Raw genomic sequence first — 12,402 nt, 5'->3', positions numbered from 1 at the left:
TCCTCTTTCTCCCTCTATTCACACCCAACCTGCTCCCATCTTATGAACAGTTTGCGCACTGGCTTGGGCCCTTTCCTTCTCTGGTGAAGATTAAACCTCATCTGTGACCTCAGGACAAGAACATGTGGCTCAGAGATGGTTCAAACTGATCGAGAAGAGGAACTTCTAGGCAAAAAGAGGAACGGCTTTGATATGTTTGCATGCTGTCTAAGATGGCTTCAAGATCTGAGTTTGCACTTATCCTAAGCTGTGCTCTGGGCGCCACCCGGCTGACTTTGGGCTTAGACAGAGGGCCATTGTTCCTCACAAGTGTGAGAACAATGTAGCCCACTTATCAAAGATGCAGCTTATCAAAGGAGTGTGTGGTGGCATAGTGGGGTGGACACAGACGTCAGCAGAGAGTAATGAGAGGGAACGGCATGCCCAGCTGCCTGCTAATAAGACCATTAGCGACAACAAATAATGATGGAGCAAGTTAGTCAAATGACATTTGCTTTCAAATACTTCAAACTTTGCTGAGTGTTAACCAAGACTCAACGCCAAGGTCTGTTAGGCTCTGGGTCCAATCTAAGCTAATGGCCTGAATCAGCAGATGCAGACTGTCATACTGGATAGGCAATGACCACACCAGGCCAGTCACAAGGACAGACACAATGGAGTTATCAGCATTGGAGCGTGGCCCCTGCTCGTCAAAAATGAAATTGATTACTAGAGCAGGAGACAGGGAAGAGCCAGGCTGAGTCTCCACACTTGCATGGCAGCAGTGTGAAATGGATGTGTCTCTCGAAGCCGTGCACATTGCCTGGGAGATCTGGCCAGGAAGTGCTCACCTTACAGTATATGTGAAATTAACACTAATAAAGAGGATTAAACAGAAAAGCCAGATGTATTTTAGAAAGGCTAAGAAGGTAGGGTTTGGTAAATATGTGTGTTCAGTGTTGATTTAAAAACTTATTTTTTTCTTCACAATAAACATGTTTCAGCTATATAAATCTGACCTGAAGGAGAGCTACAGGATTATGTGAAGGAAAAGTTTAAAGTGTTTAAAAATAAACACTATAAAAATAACCTCTCATCTTGCAGCCTTTCAAGAAAACATCATTCTGACCTGCAAGCAAGGATGCTGTGGAACCACCCAGCTATCAGCTGACAGGGCAAATGTGGGGCAGTGTCAGGGTGTCAGTAACTCAGGACAAGTGAGACATCCTGCACCGTCTCAAGCTTCCCAGAAAAAACGTCACTGGCGTCTTGTGACCTTTAAAATCACATGCACATACTGGAGGGGGAGGGGGGGAGGCAACTGGGGGTGCCTGAGCAACTGCCCCTGTTGTCTGAATTAAAAAGTACCTCCCCATGAGAGTGTTAGTGTCCCCATTTTTTTTTTTACCAACGTAAACTGGTAACTATTATCTTTCATCATCACTGCTGTCACGCCTCCGTCCGCTCCCGATGTGTGCCACGCCCACCTCGTTACCTCGTGTGATTCCCTGATTGTTTCTTACCTGTGATTCGTTACCCTTAGCCTGTGTCTTGTATGTAGTCCGTGTCTAAGTCAGTAGTCCCCGGTTCCGTCATTGTAGTGTTTGGATGTTTGTTCCTGTCCGCCTTCCCGCTCCTAATAAAACCCCGTTTGTCCGTATTGACGGCTCCGATCGCCTGCTTTCCGGCTCGCCCGATCCCGATCCTGACAACTGCCCCAAACACCAGTTGGTGCCTTTGAACACCTGCCCCTCAAAATAATTCTATGCTGTCCTGCTGCAGGAATGCAGAAAGGTTCTATGCCTGAACTGAAGTCACAGTGGGAAAGTCTTAAAGCAGTAGTAACCAGCCCAATATCATCAAGGAAGGGATGTACATTCAAAATGATTTTAAGTAGGGAGGAAACCGCTGTACCAAGCAGCCACTGCAGGTTACAAAGTTCCCAACATTGTCCTGGCTTGAAAAAAATCCCCCTTTTTTGTAATTACAGACAAAATTATTTGGAAAGGTATGTATCACTTAATATGAGGATTTAACTCAGTTCAAACCAAAATCTCATTTTTGTAGAGCGTACCAATTACCTTCAACATGCTGAGTTAGTGTCGTCAAGCGATAATTGTCGACAAGCTGCTGAAAACGATCAGACAAGATTCTGTAACCACTCTCCAAAAAGCCTCGTACAAAAGTCATTAAGATAAACCTGATTGCACATTGTGTCCAACTCAACTGCTCAATACTTCAATAAAATGAAGGGGCTGGAAAAAGACAGGAAAATCAATCGGTGCCATTTCTTACTTAGCAAAGGTCACAGGAATGAAAGGAAGAAAAAAAACCTCATCTAGTTATTAAACACACATTTCAATTCTGACATCCAGGTGAAAAGATTAAATTACTTGAACCGTGGTCATTTGTCAAACGACTTCCGGAAAGTGGCCTCCCTTACCTCCATCAGTGTGTTGTTTTGTAGGATTATGATAATGTCACAATGCTTGCCAATATGACTGCTGGGAAATATTGTCATTTGACTATAGATGAGATTTTGACAGTCTGAGACATTGGTCCCCAGTGAATGATTTTTATATATATTTTTAATCTTATATTCAAGTCTATTATTCTTCTTGGTGTTTGAAGGGCCTCCAGGGGACACTTACAGAAAGGACAGAGAATGATAATAACCCAAAGACAAAGAGGAGAACTGGCAATTAGAGAGACGCATAATGAGACAGACATACAATGGCAAAAACTGCCGCATCTCTTGTGATATCTCTCAGACAACAGGGGGGTCTCAGTTTACCTGCAACGTTCAGGAACATGGAGGGACTTGTTTTGTTCTCCCCGTTCTTCTCGTTGATGGCCTGGACATGGTAGTGGCCAGCATCAGTTGTGGTTGTGGACAGTACCACGAGTTGATTGTCCAGCGTTACGGCTCTGTGGAGGAGTACAGCAAGTTAGGGACAAGTAGCCCATGTCTTATATATCTGTGATAGAACCCCAACAGTGTTTAGTTCTCACATGGTTTATAAGCTGATGGAACCCCAACAGTGTTTAGCTGTGATATGCTTTATAAGCTGATGGAACCCCAATAGTGTTTAGCTCTGACATGCTTTATAAGCTGATGGAACCCCAATAGTATTTAGTTCTCACATGCTTTATAAGCTGATGGAATCCCAATAGTGTTTAGCTCTGACATGCTTTATAGGCTAATAGAACCCCAAAAGTGTTTAGCTCTGACATGCTTTATAAGCTGATGGAATCCCAACAGTGTTTAGTTCTCACATGGTTTATAAGCTGATGGAACCCCAACAGTGTTTAGCTGTGATATGCTTTATAAGCTGATGGAACCCCAATAGTGTTTAGCTCTGACATGCTTTATAAGCTGATGGAACCCCAATAGTATTTAGTTCTCACATGCTTTATAAGCTGATGGAATCCCAATAGTGTTTAGCTCTGACATGCTTTATAGGCTAATAGAACCCCAAAAGTGTTTAGCTCTGACATGCTTTATAAGCTGATGGAATCCCAATAGTGTTTAGCTCTGACATGCTTTATAAGCTGATGGAACCCCAAAAGTGTTTAGCTCTGACATGCTTTATAAGCTGACGGAACCCCAATAGTGTTTAGCTCTGACATGCTTTATAAGCTGACGGAACCCCAATAGTATTTAGTTCTCACATGCTTTATAGGCTAATAGAACCTCACCAGTGTTTAGCTCTGACATGCTTTATAAGCTGATGTAATCCCAATAGTGTTTAGCTCTGACATGCTTTATAAGTTGATGGAACCTCAACAGTATTTAGTTCTCACATGGTTTATAAGCTGATGGAACCCCAACAGTGTTTAGCTCTGACATGCTTAATAAGCTGATGGAACCCCAATAGTGTTTAGTTCTCTCATGGTCGATAATGGTTACAGGTTCAGAGTGATCCATGCTAGTCTAGTAAAGCACTTTGAAAGACATAAGCTAACTACTTAATCTGTCTGCTGACCTCATGCCAGCAATTAATCTCTCATACTGTATATCAATAATTAACTACACAATAAAGCCTGTCTACATCAATGTACTCCGATCATGAAAAAAAATTACAATTTACAATCCATGTTTGAGCACTGAGATTTAAAGTACTGCAGTGTTTTACAGACTTTGTTTGACCATTCCTGATTATGATAACCCTGCTTTGTCATGTTATCGACTTGCAGTGGCGAATGTAGATGATTATATTATGGTCAGTCCACCTGCTTCATAGTCACCTGTTCTGTAGGTAATAACAGGGAGCTTGTGTCTCTCCCCACCCAGACTGACCCAGTGTCAGTCCCACATAATAATTTTCTGGGAGGTCTTGTACATCCCTGCCCCACAATGATGCTTCAGCAGGAACCTATTTCCTGAATAGATATACTGTAAATTTCAACACAACGCTATTTATGAAATTTATTTATTTTATCTCTGTCTCATAAACAAGCGTAAATAGTTGCATTGTGCATGCTGCAGGACAGGAAACTTTATTTTAACAATTAATTCCAAGTAAAATTCTACCAAGAAAACAGGAGAAAAAACAAGGGTCTCTAATTGGTTGTTATGTTTAATATAAGATTAATTGTTAAGTGAATAAAAAAATTGTCAAGGATGAAACAATGGGTCATTACTAGTATTTCTGGGGCCAACTTCTGGGAAACAATTTTGTATAATTTGGCTGAGTATCACATGTCACAGCGAATGTTGCATGGAAACCAAATGCCCACATCATCACCGTGGATACCAGGAAGGGATCTTAAAAGGACAGCATGACATCATCACCGTGGATACCAGAAAGGGATCTTAAATGGACAGCATGACATTATCACCGTGGATACCAGAAAGGGATCTTAAATGGACAGCATAACATTATCACCGTGGATACCAGGAAGGGATCTTAAAGGGACAGCATGACATCATCACCATGGATAAGAGGAAGGGATCTTAAAAGGACAGCATGACATCATCACCATGGATACCAGGAAGGGATCTTAAAAGGACAGCATGATTTCATCTGGTTATGTTCTGGTTCATCTAGGTACGCTGGAAAAGGTGGTTTGATGAACCTCATTGTTTCTCAATGTCTGCATATAAACAGCAATTATTGAGAAGACTTAAAAGCCCGAGGTGGATGGAACGGCACAGGTATGAATTCGAAATCCAATCAGCTTGGGTTTACAGTAATAGATCGTGGGTACCAATTCATTCAGAAGCTGCTTGGGCGGGACAGGAAACGTACATGTCAATTTCATGGTTAGGGGCATGAAATGAGTTTGCTTTACAATCCCACAAAGGACCTCTGGTGCTTAAAAAGTACAATAGTGTATGCAAAGGGTTTGCAGCCCTTGGCAGGGGGAGGAGCCATTAGATCACACTCTGGGAGTAATTACACAGGCAGCTGGCATCCCTCCACAGAGCCGCACAGTGGGAGCAGTGATGCTGTGGCAGTGCCTCATTTTCCCTGTAATGCTCAATCAAAGAAAGAAATCCCTGCCATCTCAATTATTAATTCCTGTTGCCCATGAAGAGGAAACACTCTTTGCCCGAATGACAGGCTCTGCCGGTTTTTTTTTGGTTTTTTTTTAAAGTGAAAGGCGTGCTTTTTTATGTGGCAGGTCCATAGTCCACTTGTGTTGTCATGCCGATGACAGCTGGGCCAATGAGGTCAGAGGGGCCTGGAGCCTGAATCCCTCATCAGCCCCAGTACAGCTGAAACATCTTTAAAAGAATTACTACTCAACTCCATCACCTTCTAGGTACTTCTTACAATCCCTTTCTCTTATTACCACCAGCATGAAATAAATATATTATTATTACTTATTTCCACAGTAATTTTCTTGCCATTTTCTTATCATATACTGTATGCTATTTTCTTGCTGATAATATTACATATGATGCTTCTAACCCATCTATTAACCCAAGCTATTAGGACCCACTACTAGTCATGTTATCAGTTTCTGATCAGCCTGTGACTGATGCCACTTGTTTGCTTCACACAGCATGGGTTTGGATGCTGCATTTCTCACAGTGCCAGCAATTCAGACGTGCTGGGCTGGAGGGGACTGGAGCTGAAATTCACTCCATGTCCAGATGAGAAGCCCACTGGGAAGGCAGGAGCAGGAAAGATGAGGGAGGTTATCGGATCAGAACCCCTTATGAATCTGCCACAGCTTTTCTGATAAAGTTAAGTCTGCTGGAGCCTCCTGTCACACAGAGTCTTTTCCTGGCCTTTTTCCTAAAATCACATCGGGTTCCTAATCAACTGGGGTGGTGGCACAGTGGGAAATGACCTCACTTGTCCCTTTCGAGGATTTCCTCCCTGTTCAGACAGACCAGTGGCCCTCAGACACTCTGACCAATGCCTAGTACAATTAGCAGCTACTGACAAGAGATGGATGGTTGACTGAATTATTACACATTTAAAAAAAAATAAAAATTAAGCAAATATGTAAATGATAAATACCATGGGGGTAAATGCTAATAGAATTTTACACAGTTTCTTACCGAGTGGTGTTTATTAATAAATCCCATTTATTTGTATTTTAACATCGTATTTTAATAGTACTAGATTACAGTTTAATTGCATTGGATTACTTAGTCTTACTAAGATTATACTTAGATTACTTAACTTTTTTTAAAAAGGAAAAAATGCTGGGAGAACAGTAAATGTAATATGTGATAAAGCATAAAACACCGTATTTATCTGACAAATAAAGCTCTTGGAGACCACAATACAAACAACAGGCTGTGTTTTTATTTAGTTATGAAAGCAATGCAGTGTTAAGCCCTGATCACAGGGGCGATGTGGCCAAACAGACACGCATCGTCATTTAGCGGCCCATATGACATTTTCAAAACAGGGACCCGCCACTCCGAGACGGTGTATGACAGTGTAATTGAAATGTCAGTGGCATGTGAGTAGCATCGCCCCCCTTCACCACCCCCCACTTTTAAACTGCAATTAATGGCACGGGTAGTGGCGATGCGCCATCGAATGCACATCAGATCCTGTTTTGCAGTCTTTCCGTAACACACACGCAAGTCTGTCCATTAAATCCACAGTGCTACTGGCTTTCCTCTCAGGAGAAACGGCCATCAGATTGACCTTCCACAGATGGTGGAAGGGAGAAAAAACACAGGTTCAGGAGGTGCACCCCCTCCTCCACGATTACTTGGGTCTCAGGGTCACGCTATTAATTTGTAAAACAGAAACCAGTTCAGGGGTGGGGTAGGGTAGGGTGGGGTGGGGGGAGGGGAGGGCACACATGCAGAAACCTGCGTGACACAGGCTGATTCCCCACTCAGTGTTCCTGGGGGATTCCTCCTCCAGGCCAGTAGAGGGCATAGTGGGCTGATAAGGGGCTGAACCAGTGACCAAAAAATGATGCCAGCAAGTAACAGGAACTATTAGTGTGGATAAATCCTGACAGCTCCGACACCCCTGAGTCTGACCCACAGGCCATGATCGTGCAGAGTGAGTCTTTGTATTTCCTCACCACCTGCTGCAAATAAACATGAACGAAACACAACCTCTTCACCTGATTTCTTTCTTCCGCCAGCATTTGTCGAGGTGTCAGGAAGCGGCAACGTTGTTCGAGGGGTGGATTGTGATAAGCCTACTATGTGCTGAGAAGTCGCTCATGGCATCAGTTCACACTCAACTTCTATGAGAAAAGCAGGGTGTATTCAGATGGGGGGTGTGGCATCTGCAAAGTTAGCACTTAGTCCAATATAACACGGAGGAATCAGGAGCTTCATTTGCGGGGGAGGTTTCTATGATCACCACAGGCTTACAGGTCCCTCCCAGGCAGATGGCACCTGAGCAGGCGATTTGGCACCAGACATGGTGGCATTTCGCTGACATCGGCTAGGACCCATATCCCACACCTTCTCTGATCTCTCATCAGTGAAACGGATCCTGGCTGGTTGATAGCAGTGACGTGGTCAAAGCCAAAAAGGTCCCTCCATGTGGAACTTTCTGGGCAGTACAGTCACTCAGCTGGAGGCACAGTATGCTGAGGCACGGTCTCCCCTCCTGAGAAGCACAACCCTGATGCCCAGCTGAAGGAAACAGACACCCCAGCCCCCATACCTCCACACAGCTGAGTTTGACTGCTCAAGAGTTTAGATTTCCACAGAATTACACCCCAGACTTAAATTCATTCAGATGGAACCCAATCCAGTCTCTCTATCACACAACAATGCTAGCCGAGTCTAATGACCATCAGCCAATGTCCTCCATGTTCAAGAAAGACCTCAGTACTGAGTTCTGCCCTCCACCACACTAAGGCTCCTTTGAGTCATGGGAGCATTAATCCATCATCATTTTTCCCTCCCTGACAGCAAAAAAAAAAAGAACACTGCTGCATAAAATTTCATGTCATACTCCCATGGGTCATAGTACACGTGAGCGTGAAAATGTGGTTGCCAGGCAATAATGTTGCCGGTTCACAAAAACTTGTTCCCTTCAAATTCATGTTTACATGGGCCCTAGTGGGGCGGCATGGTGGTGCAGTGGTTAGCACTGCTGCCTCACACCTCTGGGACCTGGGTCGCATGTGTGTGGAGTTTGCATGTTCTCCCCATGTCGTCATGGGGTTTCCTCCAGGTACTACAGTTTCCCCCCACAGTCCAAAGACATGCTGAGGCTAATTGGCATTGCTAAATTGCCCTTAGGTGTGCATGTGTGAGTGAATGGTGTGCGAGTGTGCCCTCCAGACCCCCCGCGACCCAGTAGGATAAGCAGGTTGGACAATGGATGGATGGATGGATGGATGGATGGATGGTCCCTAGTAAGAACGTCACTGTGCCGTATCACATTCTCATGTCTATATGCTAGGTATATACTGTATGTGAATCCATGCATGGGAATGTTTGACAGCAAATCCACAATTAAAGCAACTACTGACTTGCATATACAAACTTTTTTTTTTAAATCATCCTTCCATTGTCTGTAGCTTATCCAGGGTGAGGATGCAGAGGAGGTAGCATAAGCAGGAATGCCAAGACCTCTCCCTAGCCACCTCCTCCAGGTCCTTCAGGGGAATATCAAGGTGTTCTCAGCCCAGCCGAGAAATACAATCACTCCAGCATGTCCTAGGTCTCCTCCAGGTTGGACATGCCCGAAAAACCTCTCCAGGGAGGGGTCCAAGAGGCATCCAAGATAGATACACAAACCACCTCAACTGGGTCCATTCGATGCAGAGGAACAGCAAGTCTACTGTGAGCCCCTCCTGAATGTCACAGCTCCTCACCCTATCTCTAAGGCTGAGCCCAGACACTCTGTGAAGGGAATTTATTTATGTCACTTGTATCCAGCCGTATCATTCTTTCGATCCCTACCCAAAGCTTGTGACCATGGGTAAAGGTAGAAATATAGATGAACTGGTGAATCGATAGCTTTGCCTTCCAACTCAACTCTCTCTTTACCATGACAGAAGGGTATAGCATCCGTATTACTGCCAAAGCTGCACCGATCCGTCTGTCGATCTCCCGCTCCCATATTCCCTCACTCTTCAACAAGAACCTAAGATACTTAAACTCCTCTGCTTGAGGCAGTAACTCAACCCCCACCAGGAGAGAGTAATCCACCCTTTATCAGTCAAGAACCATAACCTTGAAACCTTAAAAATGTTTTAGCAAAACCTAAACCCCCTGCGCTATAAGGTCCATACAGTATGACAGTATGAAAAAGCCTGATCTCAGTCTAGCTGACTAGCGATGTAAGTATGAGCATAACTTGCAATGTTGGTATTAATATCACAGATCATCCAGCCCAAAAATATAGTACTGTATAGCCATTTTTCAAAATCAGCACAAAATTCTCTGCCTCATGCTGTGTGATGTCATTCAGCACTGGTACAAGTTTTTATGCCAGTGGAAAACCAACATCTTGAAGTACCGTACTTTCCTGAAGTACCAAAAGTACCATATCTGGGGCAGTGGAAATGCAGCCATAGTTGTAGTGGGAAAGTACTGTACTGTATGGCAGCACAAGCATCCCAGCCCCACGTGCATCTACCAGTTTCATTCTCACACCTAAAAGTCAGTATAATTATTCTATTCCGACATACAGTGGTATCTCGGTTCTCGAACTTAATCCGTTCCGGACTCCGGATCGAATCCTAAAAATTTCGAGTTCTGATCGAATTTTTCCCATAAGAAATAATGGAAAACCAATTAATTGGTTCCTGGCCCCCCAAAATTACACCTAAATGTTTTTTTTAATTTTTTTTAGCATTTAAACACAAAATGAACAGGATAAAACAAGAAGAGCATTTTTTCTTAATGGCTTCCAAAATGATGAAGATCTTATCCCAACATTACCCCTGTCCTGCCCCGATCGTCCGCTCCTTCCGTGTGCCACGCCCCCTCGTTAACCTCGTGTGGGATCCCCATGTCATCAGCTGTTTCTGGTTGTTGTCATTAGTCCTCTGTATTAAGTCCGCGTTTCAGTTTGTTTCCCCAGTCCGGTCATTGGGCGCACTGGCTTAAAGCAACGCATTCTGATCCTGACGCAATGCATTACGGTTAGATGCATTGCGACCTCTCACCCTGCTGCACAAACTGGAACCGCCTCCGTGACGACACACCTTTGCCCTTATTGGCTGAAGAATTTAGTTACACGCATGACGTTTGTATCCCAGACAGTTCCGATGCGTAATCTGCTATTTTTCCCGAATATCACGTAAAGCAGTGAGAACTGGTTTTCAGTTAATTTACCTGGTAAAATAAAGTTTAAATAAATGACACAAATGCTCTAATAGTACATGTGAGTTAGTGATTTATTTATTGTTAGTTACTGTAATGTTGCGCTGCTTTATTTGGTTAATCGTCCAGTCTGTGAAGAAGGCATTCAAGTAAGAATTGCATAGTATGACTCATTTCCTGGCGCATACAGTTTATATTAGGTCAGCGTTCACGGTTCGACTTCTGATATTCATATCGAGTTCTAGGTCAAACTGGTTTGTTCGACTTTCAAGAAATTCGAGTTCTAGTGAGTTCGAGAACCGAAGTACCACTGTACTTCCGTTTGACCTGTGTGTTGTAATGGAACCCAGTCGTAAGTCGTGATCAGTTCAGATATTTTCAATTCATGGGAAGACATAATACTTCAAAAAGCAAACTGAATTCATAAAAGGCAAATACATAGGGCTTAAAAAACTAAATGGAAAATCTATAAATCCCACAGGACATTTTTAGATTTACCGTTTTCACATCAAAATGCGACTAGGTGATATGAATGGTTGGCTTGCGTGCGTCATTTAGCTGGTTTAGCTGCAGTTCCCTGTTTTACAATGGGAGTCGTCTTTTCCCAATTTATTCAAAATGTTATGTGTACCTGCCCCTGAGTTTCTGTAAATCTACACTTTTTTTCCCAGTCAAGTTTTGTTTGATAAATCTCAGATTTCACATGAAAAGTTCAGGCTTTTTTGTGTGTATGCAATATACAAGATTCCATGATTGTCAGCCTCAGAGTGGATTTTCCCAGTATGGGTTCACAGCTTTGAATGGCTGACGTTTTACAGTGGATTCACCATTCATTCATCCAACCCACTTCCAACTACTTATTAAGTAAAGCTTCAGTTTATGAAACATCTCTGTGGTCCCCCTTAACAGCTCTATGCACTCCTTTGGGGGGTTGTGGACCAAAGGCTGAAAACCCCTGAACTACAGTATTTAATTAACTTGATTAACTGAGTATAATTCACTGAGACAGGCACTACTTCAGCATGATTTAAGGTTACTGATGTCTGGAATTGAGCAATGTAATGTAATGTAACACATATAAATTCAGCATGTGTTGGGGGGCGGGGTTGGTTTTAAAATGAACAGACCATTAAAACAAAAGGGGTCCTGCAATGTGAGCCAGTCTTAATTATCACTAATTACTAAGTGAGATGTTCAAATTAGGCCGGGTGACACATGTCAAGAGCAACTCCAAAGTCTCAGTATGACACAAGGAAGAGCAGCTTTAAAAAGCACACAGAAATAGCGGGTGTCATGTGCGTGGGGAGGGAGAGAAATTAAGTGCGAGTGGCAGGTTCACACTTGTCGTTGTGCAGAAATGGGGCCGTTTGCATAAAGTGACCAAGCTGAAATATGATGATGGCTTTTTTAATGCTCGTCTGTTCTGGCTGAGCACCAGACGCCTTGTTCTAAAGTATCTCAAGAATTTAAAGGGGGGAGAGAACCCAGCGGTCATGCAAAGGGGGATTGATCAGCTGGGCGTTTTCACACAGGTGTCCTGTTTCAGGGCATCAGCTCAAAGTGCTCCTTTAGACCAGGTCTTCTGCTGTGGTGGTTCTCAAGCTGCCGGACGGCAACATACCATAACATGTGAGATATGGGAAACTGTAACATGCTGATCGATATTGTTGAACCATAAACTGAGGGAGGGGAACAACAGG

General features: G+C 43.4%; 1 protein-coding gene across 4 annotated transcripts in view; it reads right to left on the bottom strand.

Moving 5' to 3' along the window:
• The window catches only part of LOC111834025 (protein sidekick-1-like), a 369,045-nt gene that overhangs the window by 146,315 nt on the left and 210,328 nt on the right, over window positions 1-12,402 (bottom strand). For all 4 annotated transcript variants that reach the window (XM_072704864.1, XM_072704865.1, XM_072704866.1 and 1 more), the window contains exon 5: window positions 2,774-2,907. In XM_072704864.1, the coding sequence (XP_072560965.1) occupies window positions 2,774-2,907 (134 nt within the window). The remainder of the gene's footprint in view (window positions 1-2,773; window positions 2,908-12,402) is intronic.

Source organism: Paramormyrops kingsleyae, chromosome 22 (assembly GCF_048594095.1).
Source record: "Paramormyrops kingsleyae isolate MSU_618 chromosome 22, PKINGS_0.4, whole genome shotgun sequence".
Lineage (NCBI taxonomy): Eukaryota > Metazoa > Chordata > Actinopteri > Osteoglossiformes > Mormyridae > Paramormyrops > Paramormyrops kingsleyae.
Note: the sequence above shows the minus strand (reverse complement) of the source record. Positions and strands in the feature narration are given on the sequence as shown.